At 45.0% G+C, this 25,650-nt stretch overlaps 1 protein-coding gene across 2 annotated transcripts in view; it reads left to right on the forward strand.

Moving 5' to 3' along the window:
- Window positions 1-25,650, forward strand: part of CFAP74 (cilia and flagella associated protein 74) — a 927,349-nt gene that overhangs the window by 752,019 nt on the left and 149,680 nt on the right. For both annotated transcript variants that reach the window (XM_085609345.1, XM_085609347.1), the window contains exon 35: window positions 25,066-25,195. In XM_085609345.1, coding sequence (XP_085465471.1) covers window positions 25,066-25,195 — 130 coding nt within the window. The remainder of the gene's footprint in view (window positions 1-25,065; window positions 25,196-25,650) is intronic.

Consider the following 25,650-nt stretch of genomic DNA (forward strand, 5'->3'; position numbering starts at 1 on the left):
ACATGAGGGCACTCCAGTGGTGCCTCCGCAGACAGTGGTACCAACACAACGGAGATCTCGGGGAGAAGGTCAGAATCTCCAGAGACTCTGTAGCGGAGCTGACTTGGTGGGGTGTGCAGGACAACCTGTCTCAGGGAAAGCCCTTTCAGCCTCCTCCACCGGTGGCCACAGTGATCACGGATGCCTCCAACCTAGGGTGAGGTGCTCATCGGGGGGATCTGGAGGTCAAAGGTCTTTGGTCTCCAGAGGAAAGGTTGCCTCACATCAACCTTCTGGAATTGCTGGCGATAAGTTTGGCACTGAAAGCTTTCCTTCCTTCCCTTCATGGTCAGTCAGTTAAGGTCCTGACGGGCAACACTACTGCGATGTGGTACATCAACAAACAGGGAGGTGTAGGGTCGTATCGCCTCTGTCAAGAGACTCTGTGACTCTGGTCCTGGGCTCAGGGACATCAGATATATGTGTTTGCAAATCCTCTAGCTGGTGTGCTGAATGTTCGTGCGGACAGTCTCAGTCGGCTTTACTGGCGGCTTCATCCGGAGGTGATCCATTGCATCTTCGAGATGTGGGGGTCTCCTCGGTTGGACCTATTTGCCACTCACAAGAACGTGCACTGCCCGTTGTTCTGCAGTCTCCTGTATCCGATGCAGGGAGCGCTGGGGGACGCGTTTCAATTGGATTGAAGCTCGCAACTCCTTAACTCGTTTCCTTCCATACCCTTGATGCCTCAGGTTTTGAGGAATATTAGTCAAGACTGGGCCCAAGTCATATTAATCGCTCCGGACTGGCCAAGAAGGGTGTGGTACACAGCTCATCTTCACCTCTCATCGCACCCACCGCTACATCTCCCTTTCAGGACAGACCTAATCTCGCAATCGCAGGGGGAGGTTCTATACCCCCACCTCCAGAGCCTGCACCTTCATGCCTGGAGATTGAACAGGGCATCCTGAGTTCTTTCTCTCTCCCACAGGATGTGGTGGATGTTAATTTATCATCCAGGAGACACTCCACCAAATCTGTGTATTCTTTCAGAAGGTCCAAATTTGTCAAATGGTGTTGAGAGAGGTCCATTGATCCTTTGAAGGCCCGTTTGTCTCATGTGCTAAGTTTTTCTCTTTCTCTTTCCTTGGCCCAGCAGGGTTGTGCTGTGGCTACAGTTAAAGGTTATTTGTCAGCTTTGTCGGCTTTTATTTGTTTGCCGGATGAGCCGTCTTTATTCAAATCTCCTGTAGTTATGAGGTTCATTAAGGGACTTACAAATACGTTTCCTCCCACTCCTTTCAATTTGCTTCAGTGGGATTTAAATCTCATTCTTACCTTTTTAATGGGTTCTCCATTTGAGCCTCTCATAGTTGTCCTTTGAGGCTTCTCTCTTTTAAAACGGTTTTCTTGATTGCCATTACCTCGGCCAGGAGGGTAAGTGAGCTTCAGGCTCTTAGTTCTAAGCCTCCATTCTTGACCATTCATGCAGATAAGTTGGTTCTTAGGACCAGGGCTGCTTTCCTTCCTAAGGTGGTTACTCCTTTCCATTTGGGACAGTTCATTACCTTACCTACCTTCTATCCTCCCCCTCACCCTCCCAAGGAGGAGGAGAGACTTCATCGTTTGCATCCTAAGAGGGCTGTCAGTTTCTATTTGGACAGAACCAAGAATCTGAGGCTGAACGATCAGCTCTTTGTGGGCTACGTTGGGCGAATGAAAGGCAAGGCTGTGCACAAGCGGACTCTCTCCAAGTGGATCATCTTGTGCATCAAGATCTGCTACGCCTTGGCCAAGAAGGACCCCCCTGAAGGTGTCAGAGCTCATTCTACCAGAGCTAAGTCATCTTCTTCTGCTTTGGCTAGAGGTGTTCCTGTTATTGATATTTGTAAGGCAGCAACGTGGGCCTCCCTCCACACCTTTGCAAAGCATCACTGTTTAGATTCAGAGGTTAGAAGTGATGGCCATTTTGCTTGCTCTGTTCTGCAAGATGTTTTGGTCTAGTCAGGTGGACACCCTCCTCCGGGAGAGGTACGGCTTTGTGATTCTATTCAAAAGGTGAGGAATCCACAGGCAGATGTATCCATCAGAAGAACAAGATACTTACTTTCAGTAATGCTTTTTCTGGTGGATACAGTATCTGACTGTGGATTCCTCACTGTCCCACCCGCCTCCCCGTTGTCCACCTGTTTCTACCAAAAATGCTTTAACTGTTTGACATGAATGTTTTTAATGTCTTTTTCATGCTTATGTTTTAATAGTGGGAAATGCTTGGTCTGTTGCCCTTTTTCCATGCTATTATCACTTATGCTATGTGTGCTTGCATTTGTATATATATTTTGTATACGTGTGAAAATGTGTCGGTCCGCCCGTTTGCCTTGAAGGCACAGAAGAAATGGGTGGAACTGACGTCAGCACGCCGACGAAGTCTTCTTATGGCTCAGATGACGTCTTACGGAGTCGCGAGCGCAGCCGTGCTATTAGGACGTCCTCGTCGACGTGGGAGAGCTAGGAAAAGACTTTCCGCGGAATGCTGACACAGGGGGTATTCAAAAGGTGAGGAATCCACAGGCAGATACTGTATCCACCAGAAAAAGGGTTACCGAAGGTAAGTAACTTGTTTATACGGGCCCCAAAGGTCAGTTTCTGCCAAAAACAAATTGCCAGGGATCACATCCATATTTAAATGGGTAGAGTACGTCTCACTACCAGGCACCTCCCTTATACCTTCCGTAGAGGGACCCATCTCAGCTGTTGGCAAAGGCACTATCTCCTACCATCGGGGAGTATAGACTGGAAAAATGTGTGATTCATACTTCTCCGGCAATTTTGTTTTCAACGGAGGCGCCACTGTTTTCATTCCCGTTGGCTACTAAATTCCAAAATGTGGAATGGTCTCCTGCCTTGGCAACTGCAAGAAGATCCTCCCACTTCCCTTGGTCCTATTCCCTCTTTGCGTTATTAACAACCTTTTCGTATATCGCTCTCCTCACTTGTATCAACCTTCAGGCCTGGGACTTAATTGAAGCAATTAGTGCATCCTTGGCAGCTCTACAGGAACAGAGTAACCAACAAGGAGGGCTTTTCCTGGCTCCCACTGTTTAAGTTTCCACAAAAAATAGATTTTTAAGACCCTCAAACAATTGTTTGTGAGTTTCCCCAAACCTCACTAGGGAAATATCCTGTTCCAGTGCTTGATCTTAATTAATCAGATCCCCTAAACTTCCCTCAACCAGTTTATATATAGATTTGACTTGTTCATGGGAGCACACCATTGCACTCCATTTGATTCTGCACCTGTTATGTTATGTTATGTTAATTCGGATCTTTTATAGCGCACGGCTACTCCGAAGAGTGTCCCGGCGCTTTGACAAAAACCCGAGAGATGAGACCAGGGCAGATGAGAGCAGACAGAAGGGTTACTGAGAAAAAAGCCATGTCTTCAGCTCCTTCCTGAAAGTCAGTAAGTTATTGACTTTCCTCAAAGAGACGGGCAAAGAATTCCAACATTGAGGTGCCAGATGACGGAAGGAGCGACCTCCAATTCTAGCCCGTCTAATGGAAGGGACAGAGGCCATGGACATAGATGTAGATCTCAAAGTTCTGCTAGGAACATAGAAGGCCAAGCGCTTCCTGATGTATTTGGGCCCTACCAGATGGAGTGCCTTAAAGGCAAGGGTTAATGCCTTAAAGGTGATCCTTTTAGACATCGGGAGCCAATGCAGGCTTTTTAGTAGCTCAGATGCCCTCGTTCTCCGCTGAAGACCATAAATGGCTCTTGCGGCGGAATTCTGCACAATCTGCAGACGCGAAAGAAGAAATTTAGGCAGCCCCAGGTAGAGCACATTCGCATAGTCGAGGCGAGAGCCTATCAGGGCCTGCACAGTGATCTTTCTATGGTGCAGAGACAACAGCGGAAGAAACTTGCGCAACATCTTCAGGATGCCAAAACATTTACCCGCAAGCCCAAGGATCTGAGGTCTGAAGGAGAGACCATCGTCGGTCTGAAAACCAAGATTTTTAGCCTTAGACGAAGCATCTGCCGGTGGAAACATATCGGAAGGCCTGTGGAAATGTGGATTTTCCTGATCAGTTATGTCCCCTATCTTGGACCCCAACGATTCTATGTGCATGTCACAAGTACATGTATGTTCCCTCCAGTTCCAGTTTCCAAGACGCAAACATATGTGTGTCTACCGTCGACATGTTCTCTGTCAGATCCGCCATCAATGGGCTGGATATTCAATTCCTAAGTATGAAAAGCCACCGACTTTATATGGCTAAGGTACTCCATTTTTACAGTTCAGGCAAGTAGGCCCGATTCTTTCCTCAAAGCCTTTCCCTGCTCTCTGTCTCTGACAGTTTCAGCTTGAGCTCGCATCTGTATCCATGAACTTTGTCCTACTCCCTGTGCAGCTAACGGTGCCTGCCTCGGCCAGTTTTCGCCTGCCTGCCAAGAAGCTGTATTTCACCTTCGAATTATCTATTTTGCTCTTCAGCCGATGCATTCCTGTCTAGTGATTTAGGTAAACATTTCCTTTAGCTCACAAGCAAAGGACTCAGCCTTTCCGTCCTCCTGCAAGTGATTCATAGCCCTGTTGCCATGGAAAGTTTTCTGCCCCTCGCTTCTCATATAGACACTTAGACGCTTGTACACGCACATACAGTTAGTATAGAATAGATTCTGTCCGAGAGTCCTTCCTTGTGGATAACATAGTTCTCTAAACATAGGATGTTAGATATGATTTGGGATTAGGTTGACATGACCCCCTAGACTTCTCGTCTCCACATGTAGAGCTAAATGTCAAGTCCCCTTCACCCCCTAGTTGCACGTCAATCACACGTCATGCTGCTGCGCACGCATCCATGTTAAGTATTATCGTATAGATCCACCTATGTAAGATAATGAGAGCCAATCATGTTTCTTTTTTGCTCCTTATTACGCCTAGTTTCAATTACGTATCACTATGTTAATTTATCTTATCAATTGTTACGCCTTTTTGCACTTGTTTCATTGTAAATGTATGACCTATAAAAGTTACTTCTTGTCAATAAAGTATTGTACTTCACTTCCTGAACCCTCGTGGTGACGGAACCTGAAGGCCGTGACTCGAGTCGGCCATTTTGGATGGAATAAAGCCCATTTAGAAACCTCTTATACCACGGATTCTGCCTCTTGTTATTCTGAGCTATTTTACTGTATTTTTTAAGATTCCGTATGAAATTCAGTTTCGGTAAAAGGAATATTTACCACATAATGGCGCCCGAACAGGGACACTTTCTCATCTCACGCGCCGGCGGTGCGTTGCAGGCCCGGTCTCCTGCCACAGCTGGACGGACCATAAACGCGTACCAGCAGGATTTCCTGTAAGCTCCCTCCGGTCAAGCGGGGGCGACTGAGGCTGCGATCAACCCAGACGAGGCGGTGAGAAGTGCGAAGTATCCCGACCAGAGCCTAGCTGAGAGAGCAAGATCCGAGGTATACAGAAGCCCACCAGGTTTTTCGAAATCCCGATGTCCAGAGGGTCCGCTATCCGCAGTTATCGAGTCCTGTCCATTCTCTGAGGCCTTCCGTTTCAAGGAGCTACTCGGTGAGTACCATCGCCGAGGAGGCGTGTTGACGCGCACATAGGTTGTGCCGGTCAAGACGGATTTGGGTACACAAATCCGGTCTGCACTGTTTAGCAGTGTATATGTACTGTTTAGCAGTATATCAAGTATTCCGAAGTATTTAGTTATTGTCAAGAATTCAGCGTGGTGATTAGTTAGGCAGACTGTCATCATTGTCGGTTATTGTTAAAATGTTTAATATTCAATGTTTAAAGTGTTCAAATGTCTTGCATATTGTGGTATGAATGATTGTTCTTTGTTCACTGTTCATTATTGTGTTTTTCGTATTAAGTGAATTCAAGAGTAAGTATCAGATCAGTTGTCAATATGCCGCTCTTCTCGAAGTTAAGACAGATTACTACCAGAAAAGGGGTGCTTGAAGAAGCAGTTCCTATTCCTCCTAGGGACACTCCAGGGCATTTTATGTACCACAAGCATGGCTTAGATGCCATATTGTTTCTTGATCTATGGGTAGATTATACCAAGGGATTGCCGGAAAGTCAAAGGTGGCCCGCAGCGGGAACCTGGGATGCAGAGTGCATCATGAAAGTGGAGGAAGAGTTATGGAAAAGAAAGGTCAGACAGTCACAGAAAGACGCTGTTGAGTTATGGCGTAAAGAATCTCATAGACGTACAGAAAAAGCACGTAGACAAGAAGAGAGGAGTAAAGAAAGTTCAAATAAAGTTCAAGAAGATCTATTAATTGAGGAAGGTATCCGAGTGAAGTCAGAACAAGTAAATAGACGAAGAAATGCTCTTATGAATGGTATGTATCCCCTTCTAACCGAAGGACTACCAAAGGCTGTTCCAGGGATGCCAAAAGACTTGCCACCCCCGTTATTTCCAATTAAGGTACATCAAAAGGGGCATCCCAGAACCGCAGAAGATGTTTTTCTTTCCTCATATCTAGACGACACAGCTCCCGAGTATACTAACGCCACACTACATAGACCGTCTGGCGGAGGGGTTCAACGTCAGGATCAGGTATCCGACCCCGTGCAACAGCAAGTCCCGATACAAGCTTCGGCAAGCACATCTGTCCCCGCAGTCGATTCTACAGTGGTATCGACACCCATAGTTGCTGTGTCACGTTCAACGAACCCATTCACACCCGATGCCCCAGATGGGGCCACGGGAGGTGCTAGCAATACCTTTACACCACCCAGAATAAATAAACTTGTCTTTCAAGAATCAGCGCATTCACGTACTCCTAAATTCGTAAGTGAACGTACGCTTAAGGAACTCCTTGTAAATTGTAGATATGACCCGGTGGTTGGTAAAGAGGACGAAATGGTCCTGGCATCATTACGCATCAGGCGAGCCGCAGAGTATTTAGCAAGGTTACCAGGAATGACTACGCATCTAGATAACATATACCATTTTGTTCAAACAGGACGAGATCCAGGATGTATTAACAGAGCTATGGAATTCCAGAAAGTAGAGATACAGGGGGAACTGTTACGTTTCCTCATAAACTGTGTGATCAGAAATCAAGACCGTCCGGGGGTAGACCCGAATGCAATGCTTATTCTTACAAGATGGAGCCAGAATATATCAGAAGGGAGACACGATAAGCAAAATTGTATAATAGCCATGTGCCGAAAAATCCGTAGAGAAATAGAGCGTATTCATGAAGAAAGATTGGGAACAGACGAGTTCGAGCAAGATGAAGTGTCCGAATCAGGGAATTCCGCAAGACAGTCAGAGACCATAGCCTATGTAGGCAGAGGAAGATCCTGTAATAATGCTAGATGTTTTTCTGATCCCATACACTCTGTATGCCCAAATAATAGCAGAACGTATCCGACGCCTGTAATAAATCTGAAGTCTCCTGAACATTTGTTTCAAGCCGCAGATAAAATACTACGAGAACGAAGGGGTTACCACCTCCTCGATTCCATGGATGAGCAAGAATTAGCCAGATCAGCTGTTCACTGGATTGACAGTCCTGAAATATACGGTGATGAGACCGTAGCACACACGTTTTTTAATCTCAGTGCAGATGAACAACGTTTAGCTGGAATCTATATGATTCAGCAACTCCTTATATTATATAAGAGCCAACATGCTGACCCTGGTCCTTTACCTGATATATTAACGGAACTACTCACGAACAGATGGAGAGGTTCTAGTAACAAGCTAATTAAAGAGATATTAGTGTCACGTAAACAGTATGTCCTTTTTGTAAATCCGGATTCTCTCTCGCTGCCCCACAGAGAAAGAACGCCGTACTATATGGATAGACAAAATCCTTTACGAGAAGTGCACCCAATAAAAGGCGAAGACAATGAGTTTCACCGTGTATTTGTTTACACACCCATATCAAAAATGGAATTATTAGAAATGAAGAAAGTAGTACCTAGTCATGACAAAGACCCAGCGGGTTTCCACCGAGAAATTAAGGACATGTTACTAATGGGAGAGTACACCTTTCCTGATATTATGACGATATTAAAGGTGCTTTTGCCTGCTGGCATCTATGAAAAACTGAAAGAAAAAGAGTGGGAAGTGGGAGACCAAAAGATAGACTGGACAGCATTAGCAGAGGAAGAAAGGGCCCGAACTGCAGGTTCAGGGCTCGGGGATAAAGTTAAACTGTTACCAGGTTTACTAGTACAGGTACTGCCACGTCTATTAACTACAAAAAAGGAAGATTGGGGTGCAATCACAGCCTGCAAACAAAAGCAAGATGAAGACACAAGCGATTATTATGCTCGATTTGAAAAATGTTTTGGTATAAACAGTGGTATAAAAGCAAGTAGTGACTCATATCCACATTTATTTGTGACAAAATTAGTGGAAAATGCATTGCCTCCAGTGAAGAATAGAATATTGAAATTCGAGAGTACCTGGCAAAGTAACACTCCGTCACAAATGCTACAAATGTTACAGTATCATCACAATAGAATTAGGGATGAACAAGAACACGAGCATAGACGCATGAAGGATACAAAAATGAAAATGCTAGTTTCTCAGACAGTACCAGCAGAGGGTCACAAAAAGGGTGTGACACATTCTGGTGATTCTGCAGCTCCCGTAAAAGGAACCTGCAATTACTGTAAACAACTAGGCCATTATGTACACGATTGTCCAGTCCTGAAACGTAATATAGCTACAGGTATTGCAAAAGAGAGACCACGATTAGTTAGACAAGATCAGAATGAACAAGGAGCTATGCAGCATGGACAGTCCATGCCAGTTCAGCAACAGTCCATGCCAGTTCAGCAACAGTCCATGCCAGCCTCACAGCAGCCCATACAGTTTGTGCCAGCTGCACCACCGTTGCCTGCTACTGCCACACAAACCACAACACGACAAATGTATCAGACTGCACAATATGAATATCCTGAGTATCAGCGTTACGCATGAACAAGCCTAGAGAGGGAAGTTGACTTACCGCTCATCGAGATTCCTGTAGATCAAGAAGGACCGTATGTACATAGTGAATTATTAGGTCAAGATAGAAAATTCTTACTCGATACAGGGGCAAGTCGAACAACTATAAAACGTAGTGAAGTTCCAGGGGCACCCCTCTCAGGCTCTCAAAATGTTTCCCTTGGTTTTTCAGGAAAACCTATTGTTAATGAAGTATCACAGCCTCTCCCACTTACGATAGGACCTTTGACACGAACTACAGATTTATTGCTTACTAAATCATGCCCAGAAAATCTGTTAGGAATTAAAACTCTGAAAGCACTAGGAGCCATAATATGTTGTTCTCCGGAAGGAGTAAGGTTGTTTCTACGTGATTTTAAAGGTCACTATGTGTCTAGGGACATGGATCCCCGACTACAGACTTTACCAGTACATCTATGGGCACAAGGCCCTACGGATGTTGGCTGCATGAACATTACACCATACCGAGTCACATTGAAAGCAGGAGTGGTACTACCACGAATGCGACAATACAAGTTACCACATGATGCTGTAGTGGCTTTGCTGAAAATCATTGATGAGCTAATTGCCCAGGGAGTAGTTGTAGAAACAGACTCCAATGTATGTAATTCACCGATAATTCCGATTCTTAAACGAACTGATCCTACTGCCCCACCAGTATACCGATTGGTTATTGATTTGCGTGAACTAAACAAGTGCATTGTACCACAATTTCCTGTGGTCCCTGATATATCATCATTATTGACAGCAATTGATTCCGAAGCAACATTCTTTACTGTAATTGATCTCAAGAATGCCTTTTTCAGCGTCCCAATAGATCCGGAAAGCCAATATTTGTTCGGATTCAGTTTAAATGGGCGCAGCTTTAAATTCTCACGCGCTCCCCAAGGATTCACAGAAAGCCCCAGCATCTACAGCCAAGCACTGAAACGAGAACTTGACAGTATCCACATGCCAGTCAATACTGCACTGCTTCAATATGTCGATGATCTGCTGATCACCGCGAGAAGCGATCCTGAATGTGAAAAGGCTTCTCTGACAGTTTTACATTTTCTAGCCGACAAGGGGCACAAGGTGTCTCCTTCTAAGCTGCAATTCTGTGTCCAGCGAGTTATTTATCTTGGTCACTCGCTGTCCAAGGAGGGAAGGCAGCTTACACCAGATCGCATCCAGTTAATTGCTAACATGTCAATACCCCAGACACAAAAGGAAGTGCGGGCTTTTATAGGCCTCACTTCATATTGTAGGCAGTGGATCCCTCAGTACGCATTTCTAGCAAAACCACTCATTCAGCTAACCACACAGGAGGCAGCCACATCGACTGTTCTCCCTTGGACTCAGGAACATACACAAGCTTTTGAAAGCCTAAAGGAAGCTTTATGTCAAGCACCTGTTTTAGCAACACCATGTTATAGCAAACATTTTACACTTTTTGTTACAGAACGTGAAGGTACTGCCTTGTCAGTACTCACTCAGGATCAAGCAGGATCACGCAAGCCATGTGCTTATTTTTCCAGTACATTAGATCCCGTAGCTCAGGCTTTGCCTGCATGCCTGAAATCAGTGGCGGCGACAGCTTTAGCAATCAGACAAAGCGATGCCATAGTATTAGGACATCCATTGACAGTACAAGTACCACATGCAGTAGAGGTTCTTGTGAACCGAACACAAACACAACACTTGACCATAGCAAGACTTACCGGTTATGAACTGACATTGTTTCAACCACACATAGAGATCCGACGGTGTAATACATTGAATCCTGCTACACTATTACCTGTAATTGGAACAGACCCACTAGCTCATGATTGTGTTGAAATCATTGAAATAAAGACGAAACCTAGACAAGACTTGACAGACGTTCCATTGTTAGATCCAGACCTGACGTTGTATGTAGACGGATCGTGCATGAGAACAAGTACAGGAGATTTAGTGGCCGCGTATGCAGTCACAACAGACACTGAAGTTATTGAGACAAATTGTATAGATACTTTGTCAGCCCAAGCAGCAGAACTTATTGCTCTAACACAAGCCTGTATTCAAGCCACTAATAAGAAAGTTAATGTATACACTGACTCACGTTATGCATTCGGAGTTGTACACGACTTCGGCGTACTGTGGCGAGAGAGAGGTTATTTAACCTCCCATGGTGCCCACATTCAGCACGGACCCCTCATTCATGCCTTGTTAGACGCAATACATCTACCTACTGCTATATCGATTATGAAATGTAAAGCACACACGAAGGTTACTGATATCATTTCTCAAGGCAATGATTTAGCTGACAGAACAGCTAAACAGACTGCTCAGAATCGCACATTAGACATGACAAAGCCAATAGTTCAGACACCAACACAGTGTATGACAATTAAGGATCCCGCACTTGACGTAATTGACATACAGACACATGCTACTGCAGAAGAATTAAAGAAATGGACTGAACTAGGAGGGATCCAGACAGATCAGGGATGGATGACGAAGGAGAAATCTGTATGGTTTCTTCCTGACTCTATGGTCCAAGCCATTATAGCTACAATTCACAGCCCGGCGCATTTAGGAGAAAAAGCTATGCTAGATAGCATTCAACACATTTGGTTCAATAAACATCTACGAGCAGCAGCTAAACAAAAGGTCCGTACCTGTATGATATGTTGTCAGTTCAACCCGGGAAAAAGTGTTCCCGTAGAACAGGGTGGATTCCAGACCCCTGATCATCCTTTTGAAGTGCTCCAAATGGATTATATCCAGATGGAACGATGTCGAGGATTCAAATATGTTCTTGTAGTTGTCTGCGCTCTCTCCCGATGGACTGAGGCGTACCCAGTATCAGATTACACGGCCCCGACTACTGCCAAACAGTTAGTTCGAGAATTCTTCCCACGGTACGGGCTACCACGTGTTGTATATTCAGATAACGGCCAGCCTTTCTCATCCGAATTAATGAAACATGTCTCACTTCTGTTGGGATATCAGTGGAAGTTCCACTGTGTCCGACACCCCGAGGCAGCAGGTCTCGTGGAACGACATAATCAAATTTTGAAAATCAGATTGTCTAAAATATGTAAGGAGAAAGGTGTTGACTGGATAGTAGCCTTACCAGTTGCACTATTTTACATAAGAATGGTAGCACACTCTCGAACAGGGCTATCCCCGTATGAGGTGATCTTCGGAAGGCCACCAAATATGTGGGGGACGCCTGTACCACGTAAAATAACTGATGTTAATTGTAATATGCTGACAGATTACCTGGCTTCCTTGATGTCTGCACTACAATCTTGTCGTTCACAGGTAGCTGCAGCTTTTCCTGACAACACTGAGGTGAAACCCCATGACGTTGCTCCGGGGGATCTGGTGTTTGTGAGGAATTTCGATCGGAAAACCCAATTGGAGCCCAGGTGGAAAACACCGAAGCTAGTCCTGCTGACCACAAGAACAGCCGTGAAAGTGGAGGGCCGCAAAGGATGGATACATTCCAGTCACGTTAAGAAATTTCATGGACTATCCTCGGATATAGACACTGTGCCCTGCACTCCCTCACAGACTGATTCAAAACTTCCCTTTGTTGAAAGGAATGACTCTCAGAACTATAAATTAAAACTTAGGCCCAAACAGTCGAGCAATTTGATTGTTTAAGTCCTCTCCAAGGTGAAGCGGTTGAATTGTCTCTGACATGTATCCCTTGGACCTGAGTAGAGAAAATACCAGAGAAATGTTGAAACGACAGGCGTATTGTAAATCACTGCGTAGCTACTGTGTGAGGACATTATTAATTCTGTTTTTATTGAGTGTTTTAATAATCATTACGAGTGTGATTTTGCACATATATCATCCTATTTCTAGACATGTTTATAATATTACTGCTGAACATTCTTTTAGTGACCTACCGCCACATGAATTATCTTATAGACTTGCGCTGCGCAATAACACCTTCATTAGTATGTTACATCATTCCCATCAGACTAGTAATGCCACCAATTGTTGGGTGTGTGGCCGACTCCCTCCCTATCAGAATAACAAAGGAGTTCTGCCTTTCTTTCCACATCCGTTCACACACAATGGCTCCTGTGGAGCATGGTTTAGTTTACTAAATTCCATAGACCCAGACACAGCAGTTTATCAACAACATTGGATATGGGGAAATCTGAATCTAGTTTTATTCAAAGTCTGTCACCCTAATAAGGAGGGTCACCCCAGTAGAACAGGAACTGATTTAGAAAATGAAGTGTATAAATTAGGTAATTTTACGCCTAACCTCATGATTTTGAACGTCAAATCCGAAGTTGAATTAATTCTGCCCACTATGTCAGTATTTCCAGTTAAGGGTGAATTATGTGTGAGAAAAGTTGGTTCCATACACATGGGCCATAGCAAATGCGTTACTACAGTAGAATATAGTGATCAAGGGAAATCTTCATTTAGAGCTTCTCGCCATTCTTACTTTATATGTGGTCAGACGGCATATATGCGTCTGCCTCTAGATTGGGATGGTACCTGTTACATAGCATTCCTTTTGCCACCTGTTTTCCTAGCTCCCCCTGATTATTATCGAAATGTTCATTTAGTACACAAAAGAGAGCGTAGAGATCTCCCAGTTGTCGATTATACTGAGACGGCATGGGACAAGTATGTAGATTTCAATAAAGGTATCTTCCCCTATATAGGTACAATATCAAATAGTAAGCTGATACGCAGACTCACCAAGACTCTTGAAGCTGTAGTAAACGAGACTATAACCGCCCTAGGCAATCTGACAGAGGAACAATCAGTGATGAGAATTGTTGTTCTCCAGAATCGTCTTGTCCTTGACGTCATCCTGGCCGATAGGGGCGGAGCTTGCAGGGTCATCGGATCCAGCTGCTGCATATTCATACCAGAAAATTCGCCATCTGTATATAAAGCTATAACACGCCTTCATAAGATTGTAAACCAGATACACGAGAATCCAGGCACTTGGACGTGGTCCGGGTGGTTTTGGAGTGTGATATCAGCCTGGGGATGGAGAGTTCTATCCTTCCTAGGTATTGGCCTTCTTATGCTCTTCAGTTGTTGTTTATGCCTGCAATGTGGACCAGCGATTTGTGGTCTGTGTGCCACATCATGCATTCCATATCAAAGTTCTCGTTCAAAATGCCGGAAAAAGAAGGAAGAAGAAATGATGCTCCATGAGCAAATCGATGGAATAATGAAGATTGATATCTCTTGAAGGGCAAGTAGGGGACAAGGAGGGAATGTGGAAATGTGGATTTTCCTGATCAGTTATGTCCCCTATCTTGGACCCCAACGATTCTATGTGCATGTCACAAGTACATGTATGTTCCCTCCAGTTCCAGTTTCCAAGACGCAAACATATGTGTGTCTACCGTCGACATGTTCTCTGTCAGATCCGCCATCAATGGGCTGGATATTCAATTCCTAAGTATGAAAAGCCACCGACTTTATATGGCTAAGGTACTCCATTTTTACAGTTCAGGCAAGTAGGCCCGATTCTTTCCTCAAAGCCTTTCCCTGCTCTCTGTCTCTGACAGTTTCAGCTTGAGCTCGCATCTGTATCCATGAACTTTGTCCTACTCCCTGTGCAGCTAACGGTGCCTGCCTCGGCCAGTTTTCGCCTGCCTGCCAAGAAGCTGTATTTCACCTTCGAATTATCTATTTTGCTCTTCAGCCGATGCATTCCTGTCTAGTGATTTAGGTAAACATTTCCTTTAGCTCACAAGCAAAGGACTCAGCCTTTCCGTCCTCCTGCAAGTGATTCATAGCCCTGTTGCCATGGAAAGTTTTCTGCCCCTCGCTTCTCATATAGACACTTAGACGCTTGTACACGCACATACAGTTAGTATAGAATAGATTCTGTCCGAGAGTCCTTCCTTGTGGATAACATAGTTCTCTAAACATAGGATGTTAGATATGATTTGGGATTAGGTTGACATGACCCCCTAGACTTCTCGTCTCCACATGTAGAGCTAAATGTCAAGTCCCCTTCACCCCCTAGTTGCACGTCAATCACACGTCATGCTGCTGCGCACGCATCCATGTTAAGTATTATCGTATAGATCCACCTATGTAAGATAATGAGAGCCAATCATGTTTCTTTTTTGCTCCTTATTACGCCTAGTTTCAATTACGTATCACTATGTTAATTTATCTTATCAATTGTTACGCCTTTTTGCACTTGTTTCATTGTAAATGTATGACCTATAAAAGTTACTTCTTGTCAATAAAGTATTGTACTTCACTTCCTGAACCCTCGTGGTGACGGAACCTGAAGGCCGTGACTCGAGTCGGCCATTTTGGATGGAATAAAGCCCATTTAGAAACCTCTTATACCACGGATTCTGCCTCTTGTTATTCTGAGCTATTTTACTGTATTTTTTAAGATTCCGTATGAAATTCAGTTTCGGTAAAAGGAATATTTACCACAGGCCACCAAGACTTCCATCTGGGGTCAGGGGAACACCCAAAGAAAAGCAATTCCGATTTATCAGAATTACATTTCAGACTGTGCTGTTGAAACCAGTCAAAAACAGCCCCCAGACAGTCTCTGATCCGCAGGCCGTCAAAGTCCGAACCCTTAGCACAGGTAAAGAGGAGCTGGGTGTCGTCAGCGTAGGATATGAGCTGGGCACCAAACGATTCCGCTACTGCCGCCAGAGGAGCCATATAGATATTAAAAAGGGTGGGGCTTAAGATGGAACCCTGAGGCACCCCAACCTCCAAAGGCGGCATCTCGGCGGAAAAAGGAGGAGCCCAGACCGTTTGCCGTCGGCCGGTCAGAAATGACTTAAACCAATTCAACACTGTTCCCCGGAGTCCGATCTCCCAGAGTCTTAAAAGGAGACCGTCATGGGGAACGGAGTCAAAAGCCGCCGACAAATCCAGCATTACCAAGATGGCCTTTCCTCCAGTGTCTAATACCTCCCTGATGGCATCGGTGATTTCAAGAAGAGCGGTCTCCGTGCTCATATTCGCACGAAAACCCGATTGAGTGTCATGCAAGATATTGTTACTCTCAATAAAGGTAGAAAGGGAGGCATGCACATGCTTCTCAACCACTTTTGCCAGAGCAGGGAGGAGGGAGATAGGCCTGTAATTGGAGTGGATTAGTGGGTCCAGATTGGGCTTCTTAACCAGCGGCAGGATCAAGGCGTGCTTCCAGGCTTGGGGGACAGCTCCAGTGCTCAGGGATATATTGAGCACCGGGTTAAGCAAGGAGTTCAAGGCAGGCGCTACTCGCCCAAGACATTTTGCAGGGCAGGGATCCTGCGGGGAGCCAGATTTCAGCTGGGTGAGGAGATCGAGTGAGGCTGAGGAAGATAGAGGGGGAAATTCAGATAAAGAAGGACCTTCCACCACCCCAGATGGAAACAGGGCCGGCCTGGTCTCAGGAGCAGATGCAAGACTCATAGGGGGAAAAGTATCTTGAATAGATATGATTTTAGTGGTAAAAAAGATTGCGAGCTGGCCAACCCATGAATCAGTATGGGAGTGTGAGGGCAAGATCGAGGTAGGGGAGACAAACTCCTTTACGATGCGAAAGACTTCTTTACTTGTATTCTCAGCATCGTCAATCCTTCTTTCAAAATAGGCTTTTTTTCCAGCCATAATATGGCTGTGATAAAGCCTAATAGCTTCCCTATATTTAGTTTTATCCCTGGGATCATTAAGGCGACGCCATGCCCTTTCGGCTTTCTTACACTCACGTCGCATCTCACCGAGAGAGGGAGTAAACCATGGGGCAGAAGCGCGCCGACAGAATTTGCTGGACGTTTTCCCGGGAGCCAGCTCTTCAAATCTATCTACAAGCCACCTCTGTAGCAAATCCAGATCCTCCTCTAAAACGCCGGATAGCTGACAGGGGTGGAGAGAGAGAGCGTGTGTCAGCATTTCAGAGGACACCCGATGAAAGGCCCGTGCCATCCCTCTAGAGCATTCCAACGGTCTTATGGAAGTCACGTTGGTAGAGGGGATATGAAAATGTATTAGATAGTGGTCAGACCACAGTACCGGGGCCGGGGGAAGCATATTAATCAACGTGGTAGAGAAAACTTGGTCAAGAATATGACCTTTGTTGTGTGTGGGGGCAGAAATGTACGGAGACAAACCCAAAGGAGCTGTGATATCCCACAATTTAACAACATCTGTGTTGCTGCCCATATCCATGTGGAGATTAAAATCTCCCAACAATATGCAGTGCTCAGATTTTAAGCAGAGTACGGAAAGCGCAGCCTGCAATTCCTCAAAAAAAAGACCCAACGGTCCCGGTGCTCTATATTAAGAGCCCGGCACAGGCTTGGTGAGGGGACAGGGAAAGGGTGAAATCGAGGGATTCACATCCCGCGATATTATCAGTCGGAAAAGTCGAACAGGAGAAGCGCTTGTCAACCACCATAGCCACCCCGCCACCTCTACCTGCGGCCCTGTCTATCCTGATGATGATATATTCCGCGGGAATAGCATTAGCTAGATCAGGGCCAGAGCTCTCTCCCAGCCAGGTCTCTGTTAGAAAAAGGCAGAGCGGCTTAGACTCCGACAACAGGTTATAAATATCCAAAGAATGCCTGCTAAGAGATCTGATATTAAGGAGAAAGCAAGAGTGGTGAGTGGGCAGAATCGTGGGAGATGCTGCATTGGGTCCGGTCAAACGCCAGCCACAGCCGGGACAGCTCTTCTTCAGTGCCCGCCTAGCAGGAAAGACGCAGCGGCAGTTAGCCGCCTAACCTCGTAAAGAGAAAAGTTCAGCAGAGGAGTAGAGGTGCATAGTGACCGAAAAACAGGGAGCACCCAAGGAGAAAAGGTCTACGTCCGCGCCGGCCGCAGTCCGGGACGCTGACGGGCGCAGACGGGCTTTCCTTAGGCGCTCCTTCGGCGCGGAATAGGCGCGCCCACCACGCGCGTCCGCTGCGCGGAGAAAAAGCGCCTCTAAACTTATAGTCGTGCAGGGGGGGTGGAAGGAGAGCCGCACTGCTGGTCCGCCGACCGGTGTGCTGAAACTCCTCCCAAGATGGCCACTATTTCTATCTCCAAATACCCAGAGACACCTCATATGCCGGACTAGAAAGGGAAAGGGAAAGGGAAAGAAAGGCAAGTCCCCCCGTGGCGCTGTTGCCACCCAGCGCACACGGAGAAGACCATAAGAAAAAGAGCCAAGATAGCGTGGAGAATGCACCCGGCTTTCCGCCTCAAGTGCAGAAACAGAAGAGGGGTCAGTTGGAAAATAACAGAGTAAGGTGAGCAAGGAACACAGCCAATCTCAATTGAAAATACACACACAATAAGCGGTGTAAGCGCTAGCAATCAGCGCGATGGTTCAGAGAGCAGCACCAGGTAAAAATGGTGACGCGTGCTGGCAGTCAGCGCAAGGATAAAAAAGTTCAAAAATAACACAACACGCTAGCACACAGCGTGATATGCAAGTGATTAAAAATTCTCTAAATAATTATTAAAAGTGCCACAGCACAGCACATCAGACCCCGAAAGCACCGCCTCAGGTTTCAGCACGAGGATGCAAACAAACTGACCCAGCGCGAACTACAGCTCAAACTTATAGTCGTGCAGGGGGGGTGGAAGGAGAGCCGCACTGCTGGTCCGCCGACCGGTGTGCTGAAACTCCTCCCAAGATGGCCACTATTTCTATCCCTAAGTACCCAGAGACACCTCGTATGCCGGACTAGAAAGGGAAAGGGAGAGAAAGGCAAGTCCCCCCATGGCGCTGTTTGATGATAGTCGGTGTCTACCATCAAAGGGTTCAAGACGGCTCGCTTTCCCCCTACTGACTGGGAGATTCATATCAAGGGCACGGACATTGTGATCATGCCTGGGCGCAACTATCACATGAGTGAGAAGAGGTCAAAGTCTAACATTGACTAGTATATAATCTATTAGACTAGTACTTTGAGCGCGTTTAAATGTGTGCCTACCTTTCCTGTCTGATGGGGTACTCCCATTACATGCAGAAATGCACTGATTTAGGGTCAGGGCATTTATTTGTAGAGCTAGCGGGGACCATTTCTTAATGGGGGGAGATAACCAAATCTGAGATAGACCAGATTCTGTCTTCCTCCTGCGAGAGGTCCTTAATACTTGCGTCCAGTGACTCAAATTGGTAATTAAAGTCCCCACCCACTAATTTATGAGCTTCATCTGGAAAGGTAGCCAAGTGAGCAGTGAGCAATTGTACAGTTGGCGATTACAGTCTATATCCCACACGTCTTAGATAGACATTGTAAACTACAGAATTATATTTAAAGGGCATATGAGGTTTACACATATCATTCAATGCATTTGGTACTGTTCCACTGTACACGAAAGGTAGTCCTTACCCATGTCACCAAACCCCCTGATGGTCTACCTCTACCCATATCTAGTGCTCCTTTACTATGAATTACAAAACCTGCTCTTTGCACTTGTGTAATAAGCCAAGTCTCTAGATAGAGGCAGAGATCAAATGGGCCTATAAAATTGCTCCAGTCTGTGCAATCTATTTTAGAACCCAGGCCTAGCTACATTCCACAAAAGAATCCTAAATGGAATATGGGTTTCGCGGTACCAAACCCCTCTGTGGCCCTTTCCCGGACCATCACCTCTCTTAGGATCGGTGAATTGAAGACTGTGAAGTGGTCACTATCTTGGAGCACCCCATTCCTATTACAGTTGTTAGAATTAGTTGCACAGAAGATGATACAGAGCCAACAACTGGGTCGCTTGTGTCACTATGCCTGCTTCCTACGAAACCTTGCTTGGGACTGACCACAACCATGGGGAGATAGATTATGCATTCTGGCTCTATTTCAGAACTGGTGCCCATCACAATATTAACATGCCGCTTTTACTTGATTGTTCATTTACTCGAAAATGCCTCAGTAGTCACAGCAAAACGCAGCTGAACTGACTTCAGGGTGCCAGTCCTGGTACTATATGTTCCAAAGGTCCTTCGGAACGAGCAGTCAAGATTGCCATTACAACGTCTCTTCATCTTTTCAACTCTCTGGGGCTAACTGTGATCAGGAGCAAATCTCAGTTACGCCCGATGCAGGTCCTTCCATTTCTTGGAGCTCTGCTGGACACTGTCCTTTGCAACGCATTCTTATCTCACGAACGGCAGGTTCGTCTTCAAAAGCTGGCAATTCTGATTTTCAGTTTCTGTCTGCATGTTTGCTTCACTCCTGGGGATGTGCTCTTCGGCAATATATCTCATCCCTTTGGCAAGACTCAGAATGAGACCTCTACAGGAGGAGCTACACCTTCAGTGGCAACAGGCCGTGGGTTCCTTCGACGACATCCTCAAAGTCACACCACGCATGAAAAACGCTCTGCATTGGTGGTCGCAGATGGCCAACTTAGCAGAAGGACTCACGTTCATACAGGAAATTCCAGATTTTGTTCTCACAACAGATGCCTCCATGGAAGGATGGGGAGGTCATCTCCAAGATTTACAGATACAAGGAAAGTGGTCTCCAGAGTACAAGAAACAACATATCAACAGCCTGGAATTGCAAGCAATTTTCCTGTCCCTGCAAGCTTTCCTTCCAAGGATTGCAGGTTCATCAGTAATGGTTCGGACCGACAATACCACCAGCATGTTTTACGTAAACAAGCAAGGAGGGAGAAGATCGGCAACTTTGTCAAGAGAGGCTCAGGAGTTGTGGGAATGGGTCACACTCCACAACATAACCCTCAAAGCAGAACATGTCAGGGGTCTCCACAATACCCTGGCGGACACGCTCAGCAGGTCCCAATCGGACTGCCACGAGTGGGAGCTAGAGCAGAATCAAGTGAACAGGGTGTTCCGAACTTGGGGCAAGCCGGCACTGGATTTGTTCGCAACGAGGGACAACAAGAAATGCCGATATTACACCAGCAGATACCCTCAACAGGGATCAAGGGGGAATGCCCTATCCATGCGATGGTCAGGGATTTGTGCTTACTCTTTTCCCCCAATACCTCTAATACCGAGTGTAATACGCAAGATGAAATTGGAGGGCTGCCGTCTCATCCTAATTGCACCCCGGTGGCCACGCCAGTACTGGTTCCAAGAGCTTCTGTTATTATCCCAGGACCAGCCGATCCGTCTTCTTACGACACCCACAATGTTGTCGAGGAACAAAGGTCAGGTGCTTCAACCGGACCCTCAGTCTCTACATTTACACGCATGGCTCCTGATTTCTTAGAATTCAAGGACCTTAACATCCCTCAGGACTGTCGTGACATATTGACAAAATCGCGAGCTCACAGCGCAATTAAGACTTACCGTCTAAAATGGAAGCGTTTTTGCTGTTGGTGCGAGGCTAACAATGTTCACCGGGTGGAAGCTCCTGCGGAACAGATCCTTCCTTATTTTCTAAATCTGGCAAGGTCTGGGCTCACTTTTTCATCAGTCAAAGTCCATTTAGCCGCACCTTCCAGATTCAGAAAGGGTGCTCAACTTCCTTCTTTATGTTCATCCTCTTTGATCAAACAATTCATGAAAGGACTTTTCCGAGCGTTTCCTCCGGTAAGGCCTCCTCCACCAGAGTGGGAACTTATCACTGTCCTAACGCAACTAATGAAACACCCATTCGAGCCGATCCACAAGGCCGACCTCAAATTCCTCACCTGGAAAGTTGCTTTACTTCTGGCTCTGACATCCGCTAGAAGAGTGAGTGAAATTCAGGCCTTCACTATAAAGGAACCATTTCTACATTTCACTCAGGACTACGTGACCCTCCGGACTAATGCTACATTCATACCTAAAGTACCATCACAGTTTCACCTCAATGAACCGGTAAAATTAAGGTCTTTCCAAATCCGTCTACACCAGCGGAAAGACCCTTACATTCTCCTGATATTAAAAGATGTTTAAAATTCTACCTTCAAAAAACAAAGAGCATTAGAAAATCTGACCAGTTGTTCGTGGCTTACGGCCAAACTACTCTGGGAACTGCAGTCACAAAAGCCACAATTGCCAGATGTATAGCATCTACAATTCATTTCTGCCATGACAAGGGTAACAGGCCATTGCTAAGGAAAGCCAAGGCCCATTCCACAAGAACGGTGGCAGCGTCTACAGCGTTGTTTGCTGGGGTGACTCTAGAAAATATCTGTTGTGCTGCGACATGGAAGAATGTCCACACGTTCACGAGACATTACTGCCTTCAATCTACACATCAGGACGATGCAGCGGTTGGACAAGCTGTCCTACGCCATCTTTTTCTTTGAGGTCAGTTTCAGGTACCTTTTCTGTCTTTTAAATGCTATCTATGGCCTTCATTATTCATGACACTGACAATGTCTGCAATTATGGCATGTCTGATATATAGTGTTATTACGGTGCATGTTTAATTTCCCTGTGTATGTTACATGCTTTTGAATTCTAAAGTTTGGTTTATTATACCTTTTGTTAACAAGTTGTGGATGCAATTGGGAGTTTATCAGCACTAGTCTCCCACCATCCGCAAACGACTGAATACTTGGTATACTGCTTGCTACTCTGATTCAGGCTCGCTTTCTGACTCTACGGGGAGGAGGCTGGGTGCATGTGAATCTATGAAAGATACCCCAATACTGGATAAGAAAACAAGTTACTTACCTGTAACTACAGTTATCCAGTATTGGTATCTTTCATAGATTCACATGCACCCAGCCTCCTCCCCGTAGAGTCAGTTCTCTATGTTTTGGGACACTTACTTCCCACATGTTCTTAGAAAAATCTAAGGAGAACTGGCTCTGCTGAGAGTGTTCTAGAGGGTGCTGATTAGTTGGAACCAATTTTTTGGTTCTTTTGGCATAATGATGTAGATAGGCTGCTAAGATCTAGGCCTCCGGCCTTTTCTTTGGGGCCTACTACTACTATTATTATTTGGCACTACTTTTGTATTTACCGTGGGACTCCCGCCTCAGCGACGGGGAATGATTCAGGCATGTGAATCTATGAAAGATACCAATACTGGATAACTGTAGTTACAGGTAATTAACTTGTTTTCTTTCATTTGGTAATCTTATTTCTGGTGGATACTCTACCTAACACCAAATTCTTCCTCACCGTGCTCCCACCTCCCCATTTTGTGGAGTGGCCTCTTTTAATATCTAAAAAGGTCCTAAGTTAATACTGAGCAAACTTTTACAAACAATTATTCCTGCTCTGTTTCTGAGAGCACGGAAAAGAAAAAGACAAGAAACTGATGTTAGCCAGTGCTTAATTTGAGCCGGAGCTTTTCGGTGCTGAGCACTGACACTTAATTGGTTTCCGGTGCTCGGCACCGGCACCTAATTATCAACACCACACTTAGGGCAGTCTGCCACAAGGTGGTGCTGCTCATGTAATTTAGAGATGAGCAGTATAACAGTTGTTTAGGAAAACAATGTACATAAAAAAATTGCTCATACCTGCCTCCCCAGCCATTCCTTTAGCTTTGGGGACCTGGTACAATCTGAGCTGTCGCATTTACATGCACGAGAGATGGTTAGAAGTTGTTTTTGCAACAATGACAAGAGCAATGGGTGGTGCAAGGTGCAGTGGCCCCCTGGTCAGAGCCCTGGCACTTAATATTTTACAAATTAAGCACTGATGTTAGCACAGACTGGTGGTGCTTTTATGTGCCTCTCCTCAGTCACTTTTGGGATGGCCTGGGGTGGGTGCCGGCTGCACAGCGCTACCTTGCACTGCTATGGAAAGGTTTTCCAGAGCCAGTCTGGCACTTGAGGAATAGTGGTTAGATAAATTATCCACCAGAAAAAGCATTTCCAAAAGTAACTTGTTCTTCTTGATCACCAACTCTTACCACACTGATACCCAATAGTTTTACAGATATTTAAGAAATATTGTGATCAATGCGAACATAACAGTAGCATGTGAAGCGCATACATTTGTTACAGATACCGAGCTGCATAAATAAATAGTGGTTAAAGTAATTATCTTCAGTTTTGCATTGTTGAATCTTCATAGATAGTCATAAAGACAGATTATTCCTGCCTATGTGCAGGGATCCCGGAAACCTTCAAAATAATTAAAATTAATTAACCTATCTATGTTGATGAGGTGAAGGCCGTATTAAATGTGCATAATGCCTCAATAGCCTGTACAGTCCACTTTTTTCCCATTTGTTCTTTAAACTTCAATGTATAAGAAAACATTGTAGCTCCAATGTTAAAAACCTCCTGCAAAGGGAGATTTTAAGCTTAAATTGACTAAACAAATTAAGAGAAAAATATCCTGATATGCTGTGTGTAATATAAAGATTAAAACTTTTGGAGGGACTCAAGGAGAGTTAATCTAACCAAATACACATTTTACATTTAAAAAGAGAGACTAGTTAGGTGGAAGAGCTGTGTAGGACATCAATGGTAGTTCTAAATAGAGAATAGATTAACTTTCTTTATTTACAGAAAGTTTTAGGTTTTGGTGGTACATTACGTATTAGGTTTACAAAAATCTAAAAATTGGCCTGTACTGTGGAGGTTGCACTTAAAATTTCTCCGGTTAGTGTATTACGTGACGATTTCTACAATGTTGAACAAGGATTACTAGTAACATAGAGCGGTGGTTTCCTTATGAGGGCGGGGGAGCGTCGCCTACTGCGACTGGTGCGGTGTTAAAAGAAATGGCAATGAAATGTTTTAATTGCCATTTTAATTTTTAACCGAGGCTCGCTGCACCCTCCAGCCTGCATCCGAGCCAGGAAGGCGTGTCCTGACTGTCCTCTGCTGCAGATTCACAGAAGGAGGACTAGAGCAGTGGTGGCCACGCACTTCAAAATGCGCATGTCACTTTGGCCGGTGGTAATGTTTAAGTGTTTGTTTTATTTTGGAGGGAGTGGTTGTTTTTATTTTGACTTTTGAGGAAGGGTTTTTTTTTACCATGGGCTTTTGTAGGGGAGGAAAATGTTTTTTGGGGGGTGACAACCAGTAACTAAACTGATCAGCTGAGTAAACTGTGTTATACTCATTCATTAGATGCCACCGTTTTTATTGATTAATTCAATGTTTATTGACTCAGGCAGCTGTTCACAGTGTTATGCTGAAATGTGAGTATTAGTGTTATAGACATTACTTTTGAACTGAACCTCTTTATAAATTATTTAACTTATCAAATGTACATTTGTATCCCAGCTAAGCAACACGTCCACCTTTACGATGAAGTACTTCATAAAGTTGAGCAGCCTCTCAGAGAAAAGGCAGAAAGATCAACAGAAGCTTCCCCCTTTCATCAACCCTCACAAGGGAACAACAGACTTTGTAGGTGAGTAGTTTATGAAAACAAATCTTTTTGGAGTGAACTGGTCATCTATCTATGTCTAAATACGGTGGTTTGTTTTGGAGATAATAATTTGGAGATTCTCACCACCTTAAATGATAGTCCCTTGGAATATTCAACGAAGAGAATGTAAAGTCTTGAAAAATAATGTGCTGCTGTTACCTTTATGCTACCCCTACCTTCTGCCCGTGCCATGACTGGGAAATTTTTGTGTTAAAAATGTATTTCTTATAGCATTCATACAAGTTGCCCAAAGGTAACTTTGGTGACCAATGCACTCAAGACAGAAATTCAAATATCATGAAATGCTCATTAAACGTATGAGCAAGCAAGAAATATTGCTGATTTGCCACCATCATACTAACACCTTAACAATGAGGGTATCTTTTGAACAATGTCAGTGTTGTCAGGCTGATTAGGTTATTGATAGTTAGATTTTG

Source organism: Triturus cristatus, chromosome 1_2 (assembly GCF_964204655.1).
Source record: "Triturus cristatus chromosome 1_2, aTriCri1.1, whole genome shotgun sequence".
NCBI classification, from domain to species: Eukaryota; Metazoa; Chordata; class Amphibia; order Caudata; family Salamandridae; genus Triturus; species Triturus cristatus.